This window comes from Coccomyxa subellipsoidea (assembly GCF_000258705.1).
Source record: "Coccomyxa subellipsoidea C-169, whole genome shotgun sequence".
NCBI classification, from domain to species: Eukaryota; Viridiplantae; Chlorophyta; class Trebouxiophyceae; family Coccomyxaceae; genus Coccomyxa; species Coccomyxa subellipsoidea.
Genome location: NW_005178022.1, coordinates 275198 through 298179, shown reverse-complemented (window position 1 = coordinate 298179; position 22982 = coordinate 275198). Strand labels below are relative to the sequence as shown.

Genomic DNA, 22982 nt, shown 5'->3' with positions numbered 1-22982 from the left:
CGATGGAGCGAGGAGAAGGAGCGACTTTGACAGGTTTTCTAAAGCAGGGTAATTATCGAATGTTAGGGCTTTGGAGCCAGCTGCATCAAATTTCCATCCTTTCAGACGTTCGTCAAATGCACATGCACCGTCCTGTTTCTGTTGCGTCTGATTGCTTTGTTCAGATGTTGACGGTGGGACTCGCATGATTGCCCAGGGGCATTGCGCAACGGAGTTTCAATTATCAAAGGCATAACTGATGAGCTCGAAGTAATTTCTTACGCATGAGTGTTTAGCTTCAGAAGCCGGCCTGGTTTCAGTGTCAAAAATGGCACCCGTCAAGGAGATTCCATTGTCGGCAGTGGTGGCCTTCGGCCCACGATCACTATTAGCTACTGGCACGGTTGCAGGATCCATCGACAGTGACTTTTCCAGCTCTTCGTCATTGGAGGTGGGTGCATAAAAACTTACGTGGGACTTTGAGCAGCTTTGTCTGGGATGCTGAGGGCATTATAAACTTACCACCTTGATCGCCTTTGCGACGCCCTGGAACTGATACTCAGCCTTTTCAAGAGGTTTTCTCACGTTTCCCAAAACGATCAATGAAAACATGAAGACACTTGGGAGCCGGGAAACGTCTGGTAAACGAGCCTCATATTTCCATTCAATCGGTGCTTGTCAGGTGTTTTCCTTGAAGTTTGGAGGGAGCGAGGGCATTACACGGGCTGGAAAATCTGTCGCCGCCACCGACGGCTTTCATCAGCTTGCTTGGAGTACATACAAGCCAGAAGGGTTTCCAGTGAGCCTCAAAGCTCACTTCCCTATTCATGATTCAGGGCATGACGCACAGCTTTACTTCAAGCTTGCATACTTGGGTTCGTGAAAGGGGTGTCAATGTCTGGTCGACCTCAAACTACTCGACAGGGTCGCGCTGCTGCAGGATGGAATCTTGGCGGGTGCCTTGGCAGATGGCAGCGTTGCCCTTTGGGACCCAGCAAAGATTGTGCAGGGGCATGGGGATGCCAGCCTCATAAAGCAGCTGACAAAGCACAAAGGAGCGGTAAGTTGCTGTAGGGGTTCTGTTCGGTTTGCTCACCAATGGCCACACATCAGTATCGTTGGATACAATCCTGCCACCTCCTTGCATTTTGGGTGGTCACACTGTCTGTGCGATCATCTTAAACTGATAGATCGGCACGCCCAGAGAGGCAAAAAGCCGTGCGATGTTGTATTGAGCAGGTGAGAGCGGTGCAATTCAACCCGACCGCGGTGCACCTTTTGGCCTCTGGAGGAGCCGATGGGCAGGTTATTATTTGGGACTTGACCAATCCAGCCAATCCCGTTGAGTACACTGCACTCGATGTAAGTCGTCGCCTACCCTGCCTGTCTCCCCTTTTGCACACCATTGAAGAGGCTCTCTCTTCAAGCAGCACGTGGCGCGTATGCGCAGGTTTATGCGCTTCTGCATGTGGCTTCAGTTGTTCTTGGGGATACTTGCTTGACGCTATGTTGTGTTTGCTGGTCAGGCGAGCGCGACCCCGGGGGGTTTGCCGGGGGTGACCAATCTTTCATGGAACCATAAGACCCCCACGATCCTAGCCACCTGCTGTGAGACGGGCGTAGTCCATGTGTATGACCTCAAGAAGCGCAAAATCGTCTTGCATCTGACGGACAACCAAGGGTGCGCGCATCTTCGGCCCCTTGCATCTTTGCATCCCAGAGCAAATTTGCCCCAAACAGAATCTGTTGTTCGCAGATCAATTGTTCACAGCCCCTGGCTGCTCTCACAGGTGATCCTGAAGGTCAACCTGGCATGCTGCGGTGCCTGGCATGTCCATTCTTGTATTGTCAATCGGTAGCTGAGCATGTGGGAGTCATCACCTGTCCTGCAAGCAGCACATCCATCCCACCTCGAATCTCTGATGAAGGTGTTGTGGTGCGCAGGCGCATGAAACGGTGCTCAGCAGTGGCATGGAACCCGGCCAGTATGACGCAGCTGGTCGTGGCGTGCGAGGACGACCTGTCGCCTCTGCTGCAGGTCTGGGACCGGCGCGACAAGACCATGGCGCCCGTGTGCGAGCTGCTCGGCCACGCAAAGGTGCGCACACTTAATTCTGGGCATTCCCCTCCAGCAAAAGGCTGTCTCGATTCAATTCCCCAATGACCTCACACTTCTTCTGAGCACTGCTCTTGACACAGCGTACGGCAGTGATTGGTGAGAGGTCCTCCGCGCACGCTCATGGTATATAACATGGGTGGGGGTGCTTGCCTTCCTGACTTTACCATGCCAAAAAAAGCATGCCCTGAGGGGTCTCTTGAGGCTCCACTGGGGTCCATCAAAACTTCTCAACACCTCCTCCTCAATGGTACCAGCATTGCATTGAGACGATCGGAGAGCTGTGGTGCGCTGCAGGGTGTCTTGGCTGCGAGCTGGTGCGTGCAAGACCCGGCGCTGCTGCTGTCCGCCGGCAAGGACGGCCGAGTCATCCTGTGGGATATGTCCCCAGAAGAGAACGGGCGGCTGCTGGGAGAGTTTAGTTCCGGCGGCGCGTTCGGCAAATACATGCACAACGTGGCCTGGTCCCCGAGCAACCCGGGGGTCTTTGTTACTGCGTCGCTTGGCGCTGGCGAGAACCATGACGGCTCGGTGAGTCGTGCTGGCGTATGTGAAGTTTGGGCTGGCAGCTTGCACACAGGTTCTCTTTGCTTCTCTCGGCCTCAGGATGGTGGGTTGGTGGTAAAGGTGACGTTGCTGCTGGGATCAATGATAACGTTGCCCAGCTGGTGTTCTGTGTGAGAGATATATAGTCGGTTGCAGGAATTGAAGGGGTTGTGCTGTCTCAGGTGCGCATTCACACGCTGGCAGCCTTCACGGAGCCACAGCTCCAGCAGCAGTACTCAGATGACGGCTTCTCTGGCTCTGCCGCCTCCTCAGGTACTGCCTTCGTCACAAGTGCCGTTCTTTTGCTTGCATCCCTGAAGCTGTACGCTTGCAGTTCATGCCATTTACGGCCTGGCATGCTCTGCACAGAAAAGGTGTTGTCCTGTTCTTCCTTTACCAAACAAGTACTGGAGGTGATTTTTATTGAATACTTACACAGGAGCGGCGCCGCCGCTGGCTAGGGTGCCGGCATGGCTGAAGCGGCCGGCGGCGGCCACCTTCGGCTTTGGTGGCAGGCTAGTGTCGATAACCAACACCAAGCGTCAGGACGGGTCCTTTGCAGGCTGCTCCCTGACCCTCACCCAGGTGCACTACTGCACTTACCTGGCACTCACACCAGTGTGCTGAGGACGCCCAACAGGACCCTCATGCCAATATGGCGGCAGGGATCTTATATGCACAATGAACATTACCCACTTGTTATCTGAAGGGGATCAGAAGTGTGAAGAGTACTCGACAACCAAGAACCTGTGTTCCTATTCTGTGTCCAATGAGGGACTCTCATTACTTGTTAAAAGGAGCAGAAGTGTGATGCGCACTTGACAGTTGTGAAGTACTTTTTCTGTTCTCTGTATGCAGGTGATCACTGATGGCAATCTGGCCGAGCGCGCGGACGCCTTCGAGCCGGCCATTGAGCAGGGCAAGCACAGAGAGTGGAGCGCCCTCGCAAACTTCTGCTCTGCCAAGGCTGCCTCAGGACCTGCGGAGGATGCTGAGGTCTGGGCCTTCATGGAGGTCCAGTTCCACGAAGACCCCAAGAGGTGCGCTCTCTTCAACACCATGTTGTGTCACCTGGCAGCTGCTGCCAACCTCTCTTGCTAAGATCCCCCTACTCTGCAAAGCGCTACTACTCACTGCTTCGTCAGCTCCCCTACCTAAGAATGGGGCTGTTGGGGCCGCTGCAGTCTGTGCATGCCCTGAGGCCATGGTGACATGTGCATGATGCCTGCGAGCTTCAGAGATGTTGCAGAATGTACCAGTCATGAATTAGGGATAGCCATATGATTCTCACGGAAGAGCATTTTCCTAAAGCCAGATGCGATGTTGTCATGTGAGCGCAGGCAGCTATTGGCGCACCTGGGCTTCGAGGACGTGCTGCCTCAGGCGGAGGGTGCAGCCGAGGCCGAAGCGGCGCTGGCGGCGGCCGCCGAGAGCCTGCAGCTGACATCGCCGCGCGACGGCGCCGCAGGGACCTCCCCACCGCGCAATGGGGTGGCGGACGCTAACGGGGACGCTGCCTTTCTGGGCAATGAAGGTGGGCCTGTGGCTTTTTGTCACCCCCCTTTGGGTGATGCCTTCTTGTCCAGATCGCCTTCATCGTCTGCTGCGAATTAAAATGAGCAAACAGGACCTGTTTTCTCAGAGCATGCATTGCGCTGCATTTGAACTAGTGCCAGATCTACGAGCCACCACTTGGAGTCCGGGCATGCCTTGGAATGCATCTGGCAGATCAACCTGTACTTTGGCGCAATCCGCTTTGTTTGAGCTTGCCATGAGGTATCCAGGCAAAGGAATGCTGCACGTTGTGTTTTGGGCGCTGACCAGGGCTAACGGTGGCTGATCGCAGACGCCGGTGAGTCGTTCTTTGAGAACCTGCCGGAAGTGGAGACAGCATCGCCGCAGCAGCCGTCGCGCACAAACAGCGCGCTGAGCCCGCGGCCGGCCACAGCGGGCGAGGACCACGGCGAGGCCGGTGAAAGCGAGGCAGAAATCCAACGCGCTCTGTTCGTGTCCAATTACGCCGCCGCGCTCGACATCTGCCTGCAGGTGCCCGCCTGCTGCCATACTGTGACCTGATGAGTTCCTTGCTGAGGTCACGATGTTGGGCTGATGTTCAAGACATGTTGGACTGATGTTCAAGACATGTTGGACTGATGTTCAAGACACTGCTGGGGTGCTTGTTCCCTGCAAAGGCCTGACGCAATTGACCCTGTCTGGAGGATCTCGTTTGCTGCACAATGGGAGATGTCAGAAGTCCTGGAGGAGTTGGCACTCTGCCTACTCCCAGCGAATTGAGAGTCAGGGAGCCCGGTGGCAGGCAATCAGCTGAGCAATGCAGAAGATCAGGACAGCTCTTATCTGTGGAGGCATGCGCATGGGCAGGCTGATCGCATGGCGGACGCGCTGCTGATAGCCTCGATCGGCGGGGGAGACTTATGGGCTCGTGCCCAGAAGGAATACATCCGCCGCGCGCCGCGCCCATACATGAAAATCGTGTCAGCCATCATGGACCACGACCTGGCAGGTGGGCAACTCTATGGATACTGCGTGGTTTCTCCTGCCTCTGCTGCTCGCAGATATGTGCATGTTTGTAGTGCAGAGCGTCGATATTGCCTGCAGTGTAGGGCAATCTTCTCCTGTCTCTCGCCCTAACAAGTAAGACTGGTATATGCCTATCAAGGCATGGGCAGCACAGACGTTAGATTGCAATGCGCTGCAGAGATGGCGCACTTTCACATCATGTCATTGTCCGTGAATCAATATTGTGGCTTTGTGTTTCGCGCCACCATCAAGATGTGGTGTGGCGAAATAGCCGGGAATCTTTGCGGGCTCGTCTTGCACCGGGGTCCTGCTGAGGGACAGCAAGCTCCTTTGATATCAAGTATAATAAGTGCCACAAGTCAAAGGGCGTTGCCTGCGCAGGGCTGGTGAAGTCCCGGCCGCTGGACAAGTGGCGCGAGACACTGGCGATGCTGGCGGCCTACAGCGAGACCGGCGAGTTCCCCGAGCTGTGCGACATGCTCGCGCGCCGCCTCGCTGGGGCCGGCCTGGCGCAGGCATGCCCCCTGCTGCACCTCTGCATTCACACCCTTTTCCTTGGATTCTCCGGGTGGTATAAAGTATAGGAGATATTCAATACCCTTTGCATCCTCTGACACCAGGGGGTAATTCGTCTCAAATTAGATATGGTCAGATGCAGTACTCTCTGTCTGACACAGAGCTGCAGGGATTAGTCACCATCTTGTAGTACACTTCTGAAGACTCCCCATGATGCCAATACTACACTAGAATTCCTTAGCACGCATGACAGATCTGAAGACTTTCCTGCTGCCCATACTGATCCACTGCTTGCATGTTTTGTTGTAAAGAATTTTGTGACTCTCACGTGCTCGGCAGGCTGCCACGCTGACCTGGATCTGCGCCTCCAATGTGGACAAGGCGGTGCGCCAGTGGACGGCTGACCTGCGCAAGGGGCCCAAGGATACCGGCGTGGAGGAGCTGCAGGTGTGTCATCCTCCTAATTCTCTACTGATTATCATAGCCTTCAGCATCAGCAATAAAAACGTTGGCAGGCTCAGAAGTTGATGTCCGGGCTGACAGATTGCAGCATATTTAACAAAGTGAGTGGCTTGCGATGGATTTCCTGGGGTTGCCGCGGTGCGTAGCAGCTGTCCTGGGCTGGAGCATGGCTGTGTCCCAGGAATAGCAGAAAAAGAAAACTCGAAGGGCGGGAAATGCATGCATCACGATTGAGCAGGTCAAAAGCTGGCAGCTTAGCGTCCACTGCATCACATATGTACACAAGTTGTCCGTGGTGATGTTGGATTGTGCCCACGTGCAGAGCTTGATGGAGCGTGCGATGGTGCTGTTCTATAGCACCGGTCAGGGAGAGGGGCAAGGCGCGCCCCCTGCGCTGGCCAGCCTGATCAAGGAGTATGCCTCCCTGGTGGCCTCCCAGGTACGCGCCGCTGCGGTTGCACATCAGGAGCTCCATCCCAGGGTTCTAAGGAATTTGGCCGTGGGAGCACTGCACCCTGCTGCATATGCATCTGCATCAGGAGGGACTTGTTTTTGTGCCCTGAGGGCTCAGACAAATAGCAGCATGCACTGCTTTTGCCTGCCTTGACATGCTTCCTGAGCGCACACCAGAGTGTTCAGGAAGCATGTGAAGACTGGTGGAAGTAATGGTGTGCGTGCATCAATGTTTTCAGAGCATCTCAATGGCCTCAAACTTCTCGCAGCCTTCTGGTTTCCAAGGGGCATCTCTCTGCCCCCTCTCAAGTCCCCCCAGAGGGTCGCCGATAGGCCTTGTCTTTCGCAGCATCCCGTTTGATGAGTGAACTCTGTGCGCATTCTGCAGGAATTGAACTCTCGATGTGCAGCTATCTAGAAGTCCCAAGCTCTCCTGGGCTTGCAGGGTCGCATGAAAGCTGCGTTGGAGTACCTGGCCCTGATCAAGGCCGAGCCGACACCGGACGTGGCGGAGCTGCGAGACCGCATCTACAGGTCCCTGGATCCTGACACCGCCAAAGAGTTCCCCCAGCCGCACTTCCCTTTCATCGGTGAGGACGTCCCAGTGTCTGTTGCAGCCCCCGCCGCCGCCGCGCCCGCCGCGCATGCCCCATATCAAGGTGATGGCGCTTCCCCTGGACTCCTTAATGATTGTCGCGATGTCTGCAGTCTTCTGCGCTTGCCCAAGCGAGATGCAGCCAGCAAGGCCGGGCGCAGATGCGTGCGGGGTTGCCAGCTTGGGAACTTGTTGTACTGGGCACTAGCAATGCGCAGCTCAGCGGCAAGAAGGTCTGCTTGGCCTGACAGCCCTTGAGAGCAGCGCACAGCCTGAGAAATGCTGTGTGAACTGTTTGTTCTGGCTCCAAACACCTGGCAATCTGAAATTTTGTAGGATGGGACCTCTGTGCGGACATGTCACTTTGACTACCTTGGATTATGGGTGAGGTCATTATTTGATGAGTGTCTTTATGTCAGCAGCTGCTGCGCCGCCGTCCACGGACTTCTATGCGCGCAACACGTACACGGTGGCCGGCAGCTACAAGGCGCCACAGGCGGCTGCTGCGTATGACAATAGCGGCGGCTACGGGCAGACTGCACCCAGCTACAACAGCCAGCAGGTGGGACACTTGAGGCAGAGATTCTTTATGAGATTCTTCATACAGTGAAACCTCTTTATGATCACGCCTGAACATCAATTTTGGCAATGTCCGGGATGACCTTACTCTTTGTCAAGATCTATGCCATAAAGGGCATTTTGATGATTGCACAAGCCTCACCTCACCTCTTTGCGTCCTTCAGACCGGCTACAGCACAGGCTACGACAGCAGCTTTGCGAGCTACAGCGCTCCTGCTCCTCAGCAGCAGCAGGCATCATACCAGACGCCCGTGCAGCCGCCGCCGCCGCAATTTGCACCGCAGTCGCGCGCATCCATGCAGCCCGGCACGGGCAGCTACGCTGCCCAGGCGTCCAACTTTGGCGCACCGGCGCCTGCACCCTCCTACAACCAGGTCAGGCCTCCTGCTCTGGGCATATATGTAAGGGCGCACATTAGTAACCCCAGTCGAGTCAAAAAAACAACCATGGGGTGCAGTTACGCCTTGAACACTCATGAAACAATCTGATTCTTGCCTCTTGCTTTCATGAAGATATGCTCTGTAGATAATTTGTTTTTGATGGTTCATGGTATTTTTTCTGTAAGGCATTGCTCCTCCAAGGTGCGGTATCAGCGATCAAGCCCTGTCCAAACAGCGGGACATGCAGGGTATGAACATTGTGCCTGAACTGCTTTTACTGACTGTGCCTCATGCGCGCACAGGCCCCCACGCAGCCGCAGCAAGCCTGGAAGCCACAGGCGATGCCGGTGGCGGCCCCTCAACCAATCAATCCTCCGCAGGCCACACCTGCCTGGAAGCCACAGGCGCAGCCGCATCCGCCGGCGCAGCCGGCTCCTGCGTGGACGCAGCAGGTGCAGCAGCAGCCACCGCATCAGCCGCAGCCGGTGCAGCCGACAGCTGCCTGGAAGCCGCAGGCGCAGCCGCAGCCGCCGCAGCAGCCGCAGCCGGCCTGGCAGCCGAGCGCGCAGCAGGGCGACTACGGGCAGCCCAACCCCAACGTGTTCCGCCCCTCCGGCGCCAGCAACCTCGCCCCCGTCAACACCCACCAGGTGCACAGCATTCCACGCAAGAAACTATTCAGGTTTTGCCTTTCTTCTTTCTATGTGAAGACTGCCAGGTGGGCCCCGAAAGCATGATTCTGTAGTACTCATTCCCAAATCCGCAATAAAATAATTATTTTTGGCCTAAAAGGGTGGATAAATAACACCCTATCTCCTAAAATATCTGATCCAGATCCGGAACGCTCTCGATAAGCCTAGTTCAATGGAGCATGACCCTGGTATTTTTTAGGTTAGGAAGACCCCTAAAATTTGCTTGGAATAATTTTTCGCACCGCCGGGGTGCGGGGTAAAGAATGAGTACTACAGTAATTGCTCTTGACATGTTGACCATCAGGGTGCACAAGACACCCTTTGTATCACTCTGATTGAACTTCATCTGGCATTACCTATGGTTGAACCTTGTCTTGCATCCCTGTGTTTTCACCACATGTGACTGGCATGAACTTCGTGCTTAGCGCAGCAGCGGTGCGTGCTCTAAAATTCGATGTTGTCCGGCAGGCTGCGCCGCCGGCATTCGTGCCGCATCGGTCCCCGGTTCCGACCCCCACGGCCGGCTACGGCGCGCCCGCACCGTTCGGCGGCTCCGGGCCGGCCACGCCGCCGCAGCCGGCACAGCCGCCGCCGCCACCTGCACCCACGGGGCCGCCGCCCAACGTGCACATGGACACTGTTGACACATCAAAGGTGTGCCTGTTTTTCCCCTCCTGTTGCGCCATGCATCTCTCTGTGTGCCTCTCTGTTCAATTTGCTCTCATTTGATTAGCGTCACAGAACCACGAATGCTTTAGTATCACTACTACAGTGAGGCATGGATGGGCACAAGTCTGAAAGGTTTGCGGCTGTTACCAATCTAATCAGGCTGCATGTGTCAGCCTCCCAGACAGCCCTGGGTGGCTTGAAGAATGCACGAAACATTGTAATTATACCTCACCCCCTTGTTATGGAAATTAGCCATATCTTTGAAGGGACTACTGCCGCAGGTGTCCGGGGAGATGCAGCCGGTGGTGGCAGCGCTGCGGCAGCTGGTGAGGGAGTGCAATCCGGTGATGGCCGCCAAAGCGCGCGAGGACTCCGACAACAAGAAGCGCATCGGAATGCTCTTCTGGCGCCTCAACGCCGGCGATGTCTCCCCGGGGGTGCAGGCCAAACTGCAGCAGCTCGCTGCTGCTCTGGCCGCCAGGGACTTTGGCCAAGCAAACAGCATCCAGGTGCGTCCAGGGATGTTCCCTGCAGTATTTACCCTGTGACTCATCTTTCCTAAGGGTGCACCTGTAGCAATATTTCCTTGTTGCAGTAAGCCGCATGCATGCAGGCTTACAAGTCATCTCAGCGCCAGCAGTAATGTGCTACGTTCTTCTGGGCCTTGGTCCATGAAATTCTTGGGAACCCTGATTGAGGTCAGATCAAGGAAGTGTGGTAGACGAGCCGGCTGTAAAGGTGCTCCGCTTTCCCATGCAGACGGCGTTGACAACCACGGACTGGGATGAGTGCGACAAGTGGCTGACGGCCCTCAGGAGGCTCTTAAAGGTTCACGCCACGCTGCACTGATGCACACATCAGTAAAGATGCTAAGGCAGGGATCCTGTTGCTGCACCGTATGCGTGGCCCCAAGAAGTGGGTGTACTACTTGTCAAGGAAGTTGAGGCGACTATTGGCATGAGATGACATGAAACTGAATTGCTAAATGACAAGAGCACCATTTTTTGGTCAGTCAGCCCTCTTTGAGAGCCTGGGGATTTGAACAGCTCAGAATATGGATGATCAATACAATCATAATCTTAGAGTTGTACATGCTCCGCACAAGAATCTCAGTCGAACAGCTGTTTCCCGAAGCTTATGAACTTCAAGGACTTTGAGCAACACCCAGATCTAGCCATTTTATATTTCCATTCAATACACGCTACATAGACCCTGAACATGAGCATATGCATACAGTGTATGGCATACACACCACATCGGCACGTTCAATGACACGTGTGCTATCACTGTAATGAAGAAATCCAAATAAAAATACACATGTTTGTCGACGGCAGGTAAGCATGCAAGCACGCCCTTGAACTCTGCAGTTCTACACAAGGTTGCATTGACAAGTGGAGCACTGGGTTCCCATCGGCACAGCATTGCTATGAGAGATGCCACCAGGGTTTTGACATGGGTCCCAGAAAATCTCAGACAAGCCCCTAAATAGGGCAAGAGCAGGCAAAGCACCCCGCCTGCTGCCGTGATAGTAGCCGAAACTTCGGGACATCCCTGAGGGATATGCAGGTTTTCCATGGGATCCGGCCTTTAAGTGGCACAAATTGCCGGAAAAGTCGGGGGTGCCCCTGAGTCACACCCAGGTGGCTTCGGGGCGTGGCCCTGATGCCAGTTTGCCAAATGTGGATTCATCCCCGGGCCCTGAAAACTTGCCCCTAGCCCTGAAGCAGGTTGGCCAATCCCTTGGGGGGCCCTTGGGGGCTGTCGAACCCAGGATGCCACTCAGAAATTTCATCACCACAAAATTGAGACAGGCTTCATCTCTCAAATTTCTCCATGCCTGAGAGGCCGCACACGACCATGTGTCTTCACGATACAAAGCTGTCATCGTTGCTGCCATCCTGCACAGCACACAGGCACTCAGAAAGTTAGCCCTGGACCCATCAATCCAATTGGGAATGCATGCCAAAAGCCCGGGCCTCTCCACACAACCTGCAAGTCACACCCTAGTCCATTCCGCAAGTGTCCTCTACAGTTCGTTTTCGCAACATGCCCAAGATTTTGGAGTTGCTGCACATGCCTTGGTCACCCCTTGCTGGTGCAGAGCGGTAGCAATTTCCTGTCGGAAGCGGTCAGAGAAGAGCGCCAGCACAGGCCACACCGCCACCACCAGCCAGGCCTTGGATGCAGAGTACCTGACACAGACACACCTCTTCATTGCCTGTTGTGGGCAACATCCCGCAATTACTTGAATACCTTCTCAATAGGGCGTGCAGGGCACAATTCCAGTTCAGGAAGTGTGTGCATGCAGCATAAACATGGAGCAGTGCGATGCCAAAAACCAGCCACGCATGCTCTGGAAGAACAGCCTTCACAGCAGGGTGACACAGCAACGAAGAGCAGGGTGGTTCCTAGCCTGTCTGCCAATACCAGACGGCCATTCTGTGCAAAGCAGAGGGGTGTGCGCACCTGGTGTGCTTGTAGCTGCGCAGCAGTGCAGCAGCAACTGCAGCATACGCGCCGACCACTGTGGCGACTGCTAAAAGTGCCACATTGCCACCCAGGCCAGTCAGACCCGTGCTCTGCAGCTGCGGGGCAGCTGCCGGGGGCGAGCCAAAATAGGTGATTGACTCTGAGCGGTAGCCCTTCCTCCAGCCGCCCGGCAGCTGCTCTTCCCACTGCTGCTCGTTCCTGCACAAATCATATTTCTTCACCTCAACATGCATGCTTTTTTATACCCATAGACCAATGCCTGTGAACTTGTCTCTGAGAGGGCCAGAGCGGGTCTGCTTTTGTCCACAGGATTGTGGTTTGGCTGGAAGATAGTTGCTTGATGCAAAAAGGAAGAAGGTTCAGTCACCTGTATGTCTGTGCTCCATTCTGCCTCTCAGTATACATGCGTGCCTGTCCCCCTGCATGCAAGGGAGATTTGAAGGGAGTCCGGGAGGGAATCAGCATCGACCAGAACCTCAGCACTTCAATACAGCTAGTTGACGAGTTGCAGGAGGGACTCACTCTCTTGCAGCTGCCGGGCTCGCTCATTTACCCTGCTCATATCTGCATCCATCTGCAACACGAAAGAAAAAAATTTCACTGCCAACACCTAAGAATTCCTTGTGAACATGTGATGCTGAACAACGGGCAATTGAGTGCCTAGTAAAGAAAGCCAGCTGCTCACCTCCCGTTCCAATTCAGCAAAGGTTCGCTGCAGTTGCGACATCTGCCCGTCGAGGTAATCTGTGAGAGCTGGTGCATCAAGTCCTGTCTCAAATTGTTCTGAGGCCCTCGCAACCAGATGGTTAAGCCTGCCCCGTGACAGCTTCTGCAAAGAAAGCAGACAGTGTTAAACCAGAAAAATAAAAAATCAGGTAATTGTTAGGCTGTGCTTGCTCCGACATAATCTGGACAAGCAGAGACGATGGCTTGGGTCCCAGTCCCACCTGCGGACAGAGTGTCCTGCCACTTGTGCTGCAGATCCTCTGCGAGTAAGCACATGAAAATGAAGAAGCTGGGGGCTGACAGAATAGAGTGTGCATCTCCTCGATTCTTCGAATGCAAACACCTCGTGCTTCACAGTGGCATCCAATAGCACCGATCTTACACAAAGGCTTGGCTACCACAGCGTCGCATACAACGCAGTCACGCTCCAACTTGATATTTATTTTAATGTACTGTATAATTCGATAAGAAGCTCCTGTTCAGTTGAGGTTTCTAGAACTCCATCCATGCTGACTGTGATGATGTGTCTCTTCTTTTGAAATACGAACGGCAAAGTGACAGGTGACTCTCAATTTTTTGAGCCAACCCATAAGTACTTACTGGTTCGTTGGTTGAATTACAGTTCCATTGTGGAAAGCTCCTGTACCTCCCCAAATTTGTCTTGTGGGAAGTCCCTGACGGGCAGCTCAGAACTTGTCCAAAAAGTGCACTATCTGCTGCTTAACGGCCCCAGTGCATGTTGGCACAAAGTGCGCGCCTGGGTGCTCCAGCACCGTGTAGGAGCCCTCTGCAAAAGTTTCTTGCAACTCCAGCCCCCTCTCAGGCAGTACCAGCTCATCGGCGCTGCCATGCACAAAGAGTGTTGGGAGTGACACTTGTCCCTCCTTCAATATCTCTGCATAACTGGGGTCCCGCGGCAAGAAGCCACTCACCTGAGTCATTCCCACAACATTCCTTTGACTCACAATTTCACCAGAGATAAAGCTTAAGGCAGCGTTTTACCACCTATGCATTCAGTGCAGCGTATTAAATGATAGGCTGAAGTACTGCCATTGGCGCACCAGAATGGCAAATTTCAAGGCAGGAGTGGAGTCTTTGTGGCCTGCCAGGAAGAGCGCTGCTGCAGTGGCGCCTTGTGAGAAACCTGTGCATGGCATCCGCAAGCGCGTCAGTGCTATAATCAACCCCTCACAGCCTGATGCTTATCCCTCCAGGGTGCAAGCCATGACCAATTGCATATTCGTAGCAGCTCCTGTGGTGTTTGTATTTTCCCTTGCAAGCATCATCAGGTACTCCATGCTTAGTGAGAAGATCAGGCACATGCGAGTCGAATGCTTTGTAGATTACTTTTCATAAGGCTGCCTACCCAGGATGCCGTCATATTGCTGCTCCTTCAGCACAGATTCCAGGACATCGGCAGATGCCTTCCAACCGCTGTACTTTGCAGCCTTTGAGGGCCGCTTTGTTTCATTGAGATCCTGTGAGCAGTGCATACGTGTTGACGCTTCTGCAGAGTGCTTTACAACCAGGACAGGATTGGATCTTGCAGTAAGGAGCTTTCTAGGTCCAATAATGGGTCTCCCTGAGCGTGGTTACCTCCCATGTCCACCAGGCTCGAGGGTGGTCGCCAGTTCCCCCTGCTGCTCTGATTTCTGCCTCTTCGCCCTGTGCCAGATGTGGCGCATCCACAAAGAAAAACTCTGCCCTTGACTTGAGCCCCTTCCGGAGCGAACCTATCCTGCCTCTGAACACCTGCAGCACTCAAACTTCAATCGTGTTGTTCTTGCATAGTAGAAGGTGGCATCGAGTCTGCACATATAAGGAGCTAGATCACTGTGCTCAACAAGATGTGTCTTGCCAAGTACCTCAGCATTCTGCAGGTAGCCATGGAGGCACAGGATGCGCAGCTTCCTTCCTGAAGAATTAGGCTCTGCGGCCATGCTGACTACACGTCTGACTAGAATTTTGCTTACACGTCTAGAGATTACTGACTGAAATGTCCAAGAAAGGGGTGGTGTGGCGAAGAAAGCAAATGGCATCTAGCCGCTTGAGCGTCAAAGCTGTAGCTGGGCACGCCAGGATGCCATATATTGTATTGGGTGCTCCAAATACAAAGTTGAAATCACTTTAGAGATTCTCTTTTCGAATCATCCGCATATATCATAGTGGTTGGGCTGGAGATCCCAGACATGAACTGGCCACTCCCTAAGAACCTTTGTACGCTCGGTGCACTAGCAGCACTCTCCTGATTGTTCGACGAGTCCCAAACAGCCGATCAAGCCGGTCTCGCAGTGATCTTTCGGGACAGAACGAGCTCATGTTCGCACGTGGACTTCATCTTGGCACGTGGCCAAATTTTCTCCCTTCTCCCTGCCCGATCTCGCTTCGCAAACACTCTCAAGCCACTCCTCTTTATACAAACTGTACAAAAGTATTGCCCTTTTCATGCAGCTGGATGAGGATGCAAGAACCGCCGTCCACTAATCTTCCTGAATTCCTCAATTCTCTGGAGGACTTCGTGCCCACCGTGCGATAACGAACCAAGATGCTTAATTTTGATTTTGAATTGGCCCGAATGTCTTCACGTTGACAACTTACAAATCCAAACCTGATATGCCACTTGGATTTTCATCATTTTTGCAGATCCCAGACGAGTTCACAGAACAATCTTTGGAGCGATGTGGAGTTGATTGCAATGACAAAAGGATGTAGGCATCTTCATCCAACCTCCTCAGTGGATCGCATGCATCTCGTATTGCAAAGACTCGGGAGGAAAAATTGGTCCATCCTCCCTACAGACTGAAGGCCTATTGTCCTGTTGCAGAGTGCGGCTGGTGTCGTTAGCGGCACAAAGATTCGTGGCGTCTGCGCTGCACGATGCTAAGCAGGTTTACAGCCGGCGGCAGAAGCAGACTCCAGCGCGGCTGAAGGAGGCAGGCTATGATGTCAAGGACAGGCGACCTGTGCTGCTGACAGAGGATCTGGCTGAAGCCATGCTTGAGGTGTGCACTCTATGATAGAGTTTCTGTGCCATCAAGAAATTACTAATTCAAGGCAGTGGCTTACAAAAGCAGGAGATCTGAAGTGCAGTTTCTGCACTCATCAACAAGAGACTCTGTGTGCATGCAGTATGGACTCACCTTGAAGCGACCACCATACTATGCTGATGCCTCCAGCAGTCAATTGCCGGGGAAGTGACTCAAAGGGAGCAGTGCAATGTGTGCTGGGAATGGAGGCAGCCCTCTGGGGTGCCAGTCCTAACAGGATTGGCGCATGTCTGGCCTTTGCAAATGACTGCTACACAATTCCAGGAGAGTGCATTTGGAGTGTTCCTGATCAACATTAATTAATCTCTCCAGGAGTGATCCGGGCTTTACTCTTGTGTGGTATTGCTGACTAATAGCAGGATGGTGGCTGCATAGCATATGCATGCATGCATGCATGCATGCTGGCAGCGCCGCTTGCTAAGTATGGTCTGTATCTTCATAGAGGCGCCAATTGGCTGAAGACATATATATGGTATTGAGCGCATGTATCCTGGGTCATCTGGGCCCAGGATCATGATGATCACCACAACACATGCGGTTGCTACGAGGCATGCACACTGCCAACACACCAACTACCTTGCATTTGTTCCTGATGTAAAAATAGATCTAGATCGGCAAAACAATGTCAATTCTTTACGCTAATCCTAACAGCACTGTGAATATCTGAACCTGCTACAGCTGTCTCGTGTTAATCCCGATATCAGGACAGTAAAATAGTTACTGACTGTACACTGCCATCTTTGAAAGGGCTTTAGATATACAGGATGGTCTGTCTAGAATGCAGACTGGTCGGCAAGCTTGAGTGCATGGCCCGCCCACCCCTCATAGAATTCAGCAAGGTTGGGGGTCCGTAAAGAATAGCAGTGTGAAGGTCCACAAATTCGAATTCACACTCTCCTCAGCTGCGGCTTCTTCACATGCAGCTTCCTTTCAGGCAGCCATTATTCCGAACCCAAGCGCCACATCATGATCAGAGGTCCCCAAAGACTCCCCCAGATGCCCCCCTAAATGCTGCCTGCCCTGAGTCATCCTCCTCTGACTCATCCCCACCGTCATCTGCCTCGGGTATCGCCGGCTGCTGCGCCATCGGCAGCCGCTGCGAAGCCCGCCTCTCCAGAAGCACCTCTGCCGTTGGTGACTGCCCAAGCATTGCCCAATCCAAGCCAGCAGAACTGCACATTTTCACCGTAGTGAGACCCCATCAACTCTCACACACTTAGAGACACCCAGCACAGTCACTGGAGCAATTGAATGACACAGTGCGACCCCATCTATCCTCACACATTTGCAGGGACATTCAGGGGCAATTGAGTGACACAGTAAGACCCGATCAAGTCTCACACACTTGCATATACAACCAGCACAGTCACTTGAGCAACTGAGTGAGACACTTCAGGATCAGAACCTCTTGAAGCTCATGCCCGTGATGTGCGCTTTAAAAGAGGCCTTTCTATTGATGTGCATGAAGATGGCTGGGTTGGGAAAGTTGGGAGCTGTCAGGATAAAGGGCTCACGTTTGTGGTTTCGGTTCCTCCTCATCGCTCCACCTGATGCTTCTTGACCCCTGTCGCGAGCTGATCTGCCTCTCTGCAGACGGCCGCCGCTCGCCACCGTCCTGCACAGGCACAGCTCCACAAATGAATTCATCCACCCATTGCCAGTTTGCCTAAAGGCCTCTAACTAGGCAATTGATAGATCATTCTGAAGTATATCAATTGATTTGGGTTTCCCTGCTCTTGCCCAGAGCTGCACTCTCGTGAGTGTGCAGCCTGACAAGTGGAAAGGGAAACCTAAGGAAGGAAAAAGATTGCCGGCATGGCCTGGCACGGGACCATGAGTAGGAGCATATGCATAGACACATGGCAAGCTTTAATTATGACGTGATAAAATTACTTAGCAGAGCTAAACACACACGAGCATGCATCCCATCGTGCAGGCATCGTTAGGCATGCACAGTATCTGCAGATGGCCTAAGTATGCATTTTACAGACACTTACGTTTTCGGCTTCGAGCGCATGCGAACTCCTGCGGGCATCCATGGAAAGTCGGCCGTCGTCCTCTAGGATGGGCCTAAGGTTGCGCAGATCTTCCCGCGCCATGGCGGCCGCAAAGGGGTTTGCGCCATTGTACGTCCCCGAGGGCCCCGCCTCCAAATCCCCCGAGCTTGTTCTAGAGTTGGGTCTTTGATATTGCGCATCCTCCTGCGTAGACAGGCTCTGCCACTCAGCGTCGCGTGCAATTAGCAGTGGGAGGATGGCACACGATTATTGCATTGATCACATGAACTACTGATTTTGCACACGCCATCCATGGATGCATTCTGGACAAACAGTTTTCGTACTACTACTGCAAACCTGATGACGTGCTGTGAGGGCAGCTCGTTTCAGTGACAGATCTGCCATGTGTCAACACATGCAGGCAACATGTTGATCAGAGTAGTGGAGGTCTCACCAGGGCGCGGTCCAGGAACCATGAGGACCGGTGAGTCAGCGTCCTTACAAAACCTGGCGAGGCGCCAGCTGGCAGGTCCCCCTCGGCCTGCAGACACACTCTCAATCGTCAGATCTTGCTGAGGAACCCAGTAGAGGGACCGTCCCAAATTCGGGGCTGTGCGGATGTGCCGCTGCGCATGCAGTAAAATGATGGTGGGCCCGAAAGCAGCATTTCATAGCACCAGCCTAACAGAACGAGCCAGGAGCCAATTGAAGCATCCCGGCTGCGCGTTTTGTAAGAGGCATCTTCTCAGCTCGCTCAGCACGTCATCTTAAGCCTTATGGCCGACAGTGACACAGAGATAAGCCCACGCGTTCTCTAGAGCCCCAGCTATCAAAATTTGGCAGAGTGACCAGCGTGGGCGCACCGAGCTGATGCTTTCGTTGTCTTGGCCGGTGTTCAGCCGAGACATGAAGTTGAGAAGGGATTGGCGCGATGGCAGGCGGCCCTTCAGGTTGGCTGGCAGGCTTGAGCGTGCCCCAAGCTCATCCACCACAGCTGCAACACAGTGTGTTTATTTTAATAATGTTTTCTACGGTACACATCCTGTGGTCCTAACGACTAGTAATGTCAAATCTAGTCTTGCTTTTCCTTTTTGTGGTTATTTCTTCACCAGCCACATGCATGGTCTATGGCACCAAGGTCATCTCTCACAGTGCACTCCTAAAGAAGTGTATTATTTGTAAAATTGACATTAACCACTGTATGCTAGCCCAGGTGGCCCACAGACTTGCATCCTCACAGAATCAATTAAAGCAAGGGCATGCGCACATTCCATGCCGAGAACCCTTAACACCCTAGACCCTAATTATTCAAGCCAGGAGTGCCACATGTGAACATTTGCTGCGGCGGAACAGAAGCGTTTAAGCTGAAGAACAAAATGCAGGTCAGGGTGCAGGTACGTACGTGGCTCGTAAACTCGCTCCGGGGTTGTGGGCAGGGAGGTGGTGCGTTCCAAACTCGCGCCAGGAATAGGCATCGCCATCGCATGCACGCCGCCGGAGCGCGACTGGGGAATGTAAAAACTGCATACAGAGAGGAAAACATTTGGCATTACAGCGAGAGTGCATATATGTGAACTAATGGTGACTGTGATCGTATCCTTGATATAAGATCGCCAGTGACAGTGTCACTTGTCTGCTTCCGCATACTTTGCAGTTGGAGAGTATGTGACCTGATGTGAGGATGTTAAACTTCTGCTCTGATGTGCAAGCAGTGAGAACAGGTAGATGTATACGCTAGCTTGGTGTGAAATTGCACGCTCTCACGGAAACAAGCACCACAGGAGACAGCCCGGGAAAAAATTGCCAAACCTGTACAGGGGTCGAATGTTGGCGATACTCTGCCGCTTGAGACCGATGCCTGGCGGCGGCGGCTCGCCGGGGGCGGTTGTTACGCTCTCCCTCTCGAATTCCCCCTCTCGCTCTGCTGCCTCCTTTGTGAGCGCGGATGGACTCGACCCCTGCATGCACAGAAAATTTATCAGGTGATCATTTGTACCGGTTCTGCAGACTGTGAAGGCATTCTCCAGCAGAATGAGTGACTGAACATCAGGAAATTTGCTATTTCAGGCACAATCATTATGCCTTGACCTTGGCAGACGACACAGAAGCTAGGCTGCACAAAAAGTGTCTTTCAATGAATTGAACCCTGGGCAGAACCTGACCTGGAAGAATTTTAATTCAAATTCAAATTCAATTTCAAATTTCACTACCGGCAAGCAGAATAGCTGAGGAAAAGGGTGGCCCCACCTGCGCGTAGATGATGGTGCCAGCAAGCAGCAGGGAGAATCCCAGGAGCTGGATCCATGAGGCGGGGCTAACCCATGCCTCGCCCACATTCAGATCCGCCGGCAGCGCTGCGTACAGCAATAAGTCCACCGCCCACACCTATCGTGCCTCATCAGCCTCAGCATTTCGTTTTTCTTTCTGATCCTTTTTCTTGCAAATTGTCCGAGGCATGGCTTGGGTGACAGTGGATAGGAGAATCACACCCTTAGTGCTTTCCCTTACATGAATGAACTATGGGTAGCAAGGGTAAATTGAACGAGAAGAAGCGCAACTCAGCAGGGATGTACGTCACCCATACCCTTTTGCTCTTCAAGATGTTCTGGAGCTCAATACATGGAAATAAATGTAGCAGGGGGTTTTGCAGCAACTACCTCCCAATCGATGTGATACCCAGACTAGACCAGGGGTACTACGCCTAGAACGAAAGAAAAAAAGAAAAAAAAGAATGCACTAGAGGGAACCCCGTAGGAGACCCTAACATGCATACGCGCAGAGCCAGAATGGCTGAGCAGGGAACATCACTGGTAACAGCTAGGCCCCGTCATCAAAAGGTAAACGCCTAACTTTAAGATCAGAGGTGACCCTGACTAGACACTGAGAAGGGTGACTCACCGAGGCGGTGCGCGCTGTGAGCATGACTGCCCGGAAGACGGAGCCCAGCACTTGCGTGACCATGAGGCCAAACACATTGAGGCCCACGACTGACCAGAAGAAGAGCGTGTTGACCGCATTCAGTCCATCGCTGTTCCACAGCATCAGCACGCTGTCCACCGTGTTCTCCTCGCGTCCCCCTGCAGGGTTTACACAACAGGGGAATTGCATGCAGTTGAATATCTGTACGGCACAGTATAGGGCAGTCAGGATGGCCTCATCTTGTGTAAAGCCCAGGATACTGCTGATGCTCAGTGGCAATATGGAGCCAGTGTTCTTTCACTGGTAGGGCTCAATCATAGCCGAAGGTAAGGATTGGCTTCGGAGTTGAGCGGACCTATGTCAGCTCCAGGCAGGAACCATGCCAGGGGCATCCCAATGACCGCCATGCCCAATGTCCCCCACAGACCCTCCCACCCAAGCACCTGCAGCCCCACAACCGTATGAGCCTCCTTTGGCTTTCCACACAAAATGATCAGGACATTTTCTACACATCCCGGCTCATTTGCGAGCACAGGGCCCGATGCATGCACTTGTGAAGCTTGATGTTTGCGGATGTTCTGGATAGCAGGAGCACACCTCCATGTGATGCAGCACCATCTTCTCCAGCAGCAGCTCCTCCATCACCAGCCGCACTGCCTGGGCCAGATTACATGCCATCTTTAATTTACTTCACCCCAGCCCATGCAGTGTCTGCAATGACCTCTTGGGACTTCTCAGGGCTAGTCATGGGTGACACTCTCCTGAACGCAGCCACCTTGCTCCACTAGGACAGAAAGTGACAGCTGGAACCTAGTTCAATGCATGTAGATGTGAAGGGCCGCCGTCGGCATTTTAATGGGAGAGCTAGTCCAGTGAGGCTGAGGAAAGACCACTAACATGCAGATTTAGTGCTCCAAAGTCAGTAAAACCAGAACAGTGCCAGAAGTATTAACATCCATCAGCTTGAGGCCTCATCACCGTATTTGCAAGAAAGCGATGCACGATTTATTTCAGCATAGCATGAGTGTGTGCCCGCACTTGGAAGCCTTGCGCAGCTAAGGTGAGCATGATGCCCAGCAGGATGTGGTGGCCGTTGCTGTGGGGGTCCGGCCCATGCGCGCTCATGCAGGCCGGGTCAGAGCGGGGGCACGAAGAGGGTGGGTAGATTAAGTTGACCAGTGACACAATCACCACCGCCATCAGTGTAAGCACAATCCCTGCAAGCAAGCTTACATCATCAGTATGTGACATTAACATGCATGTTACATGTATGAGTATGGACTGCTTTGCAGGACTGAGCTGCGCATATGCGGCACAGATCATGGTGAAGAGAGAAAGTAGGAGTCTGCATGGTGCCAGACAAAATGTGGTCTGCATGCAAGCGTTGCAGAGCAGCTCACCTGTGATGTGAAGCCAGTTCAGACGCCGTTTAAGCACAAGGACTGAGAGGGCGGCCGTGAAGATGATACAAGACCCTGCATGACACATTGCCTTCTTGTCCATCCTACATGTTGCAATTTCTGAAGGTTGTGTGACCAAGCACCTGTGCAAGCTACGATATGAAAAAGCGCATAATCAAAAATCACACCTGAGATCATCTGTGAGACAGAAGCGCTGATGTACTGCAGCCCCATTCCCTGCACAATGATGGACATCACGTTGAGGGAGCCTGGCCACGCCAGCATCAGCAGCTCCTTCCAAGAGCTCTTTCTCTTGCATGGTACCGCTTCCTTCTCAATTTTATCCTGCGCATTGGGAAATAAATACACAAATTAGCGCCATGTCCTACTTCCTCTCAGTGTATTGCATCTCAATATGTTCCATTTGCACGCGCTGTCTGGACGAAACAAGCAGAATGGAATCATCACAGGCCTTCTGTCAAAGCGTGGATTGCTGCATGCATGCATGTCAAGAGCAATTAGTCGCTGTGGTGCCATTACCTCGCTGTCGCTGAGCAGCGGTTCTTGAGTAGCTGTCAGCTGCTTGGGCTTCCTCCATCGCCAGCACTGGGCAAGGTATTGGTACACACTGTAGAGGAGCAGGCTCACAAGGCATGCTAAGGCTGACTCAAATGTCGTGAACCTGCACAGATGCATGATAGGTCGATGCTGCGCGATACGATACAACTAGCCAGTCTTATTGCTCATGAAAAATGATGTCCCTAAGACCATCTAGGATGTCAAAGGGTAGGAGGACAAGGGGATTTTGGTCACAGAGCAGGAGCAAATAGAAGCGATGGATTCTGCCAGGCAGTTGGATCACAGCAGCCCAGGCA

General features: G+C 53.2%; 5 protein-coding genes across 5 annotated transcripts; 2 read left to right on the top strand and 3 right to left on the bottom strand.

Annotated features, from left to right (window-relative positions):
- Positions 1–127: 127 nt before the first annotated feature.
- COCSUDRAFT_49081 (hypothetical protein) lies at positions 128–10377 on the top strand (the record flags this gene model as incomplete). The annotated part of the gene is made up of 23 exons (XM_005643338.1): positions 128–430; positions 662–778; positions 920–1039; positions 1219–1341; positions 1506–1660; positions 1924–2077; positions 2393–2626; positions 2824–2914; positions 3081–3226; positions 3500–3681; positions 3982–4175; positions 4488–4687; positions 5024–5165; positions 5564–5760; positions 6038–6145; positions 6483–6599; positions 7059–7272; positions 7631–7770; positions 7952–8161; positions 8470–8817; positions 9328–9513; positions 9810–10037; positions 10288–10377. Exons 1-23 carry the CDS (start codon positions 308–310, stop codon positions 10375–10377), a joined length of 3819 nt encoding a protein of 1272 aa, XP_005643395.1. The 5' UTR covers positions 128–307.
- A 1016-nt stretch (positions 10378–11393) lies between these two features.
- Positions 11394–13220, bottom strand: COCSUDRAFT_68051 (hypothetical protein; the record flags this gene model as incomplete). Its single annotated transcript, XM_005643337.1, has 7 exons — positions 12966–13220; positions 12704–12847; positions 12541–12592; positions 12386–12437; positions 11995–12216; positions 11615–11720; positions 11394–11426 (listed from the first exon to the last, which is right to left on the bottom strand). Exons 1-7 carry the CDS (start codon positions 13059–13061, stop codon positions 11394–11396), a joined length of 705 nt encoding a protein of 234 aa, XP_005643394.1. The 5' UTR covers positions 13062–13220.
- Positions 13221–13430: 210 nt separating this feature from the next.
- COCSUDRAFT_59777 (alpha/beta-hydrolase) lies at positions 13431–14684 on the bottom strand (the record flags this gene model as incomplete). The annotated part of the gene is made up of 5 exons (XM_005643336.1): positions 13431–13676; positions 13806–13888; positions 14111–14222; positions 14341–14496; positions 14610–14684. The coding sequence occupies 5 exons, from the start codon at positions 14682–14684 to the stop codon at positions 13431–13433; spliced, it is 672 nt and encodes a 223-aa protein (XP_005643393.1).
- Positions 14685–15184: 500 nt separating this feature from the next.
- On the top strand, positions 15185–16891 carry COCSUDRAFT_68050 (hypothetical protein). Its single transcript, XM_005643335.1, has 4 exons — positions 15185–15271; positions 15388–15452; positions 15569–15746; positions 15874–16891. The coding sequence occupies exons 1-4, from the start codon at positions 15200–15202 to the stop codon at positions 15940–15942; spliced, it is 384 nt and encodes a 127-aa protein (XP_005643392.1). The 5' UTR covers positions 15185–15199; the 3' UTR covers positions 15943–16891.
- A 2973-nt stretch (positions 16892–19864) lies between these two features.
- COCSUDRAFT_83596 (hypothetical protein) lies at positions 19865–21349 on the bottom strand (the record flags this gene model as incomplete). The annotated part of the gene is made up of 5 exons (XM_005643493.1): positions 19865–19876; positions 20036–20083; positions 20687–20865; positions 21063–21150; positions 21305–21349. 5 exons carry the CDS (start codon positions 21347–21349, stop codon positions 19865–19867), a joined length of 372 nt encoding a protein of 123 aa, XP_005643550.1.
- Between the last annotated feature and the right edge of the window lie 1633 nt (positions 21350–22982).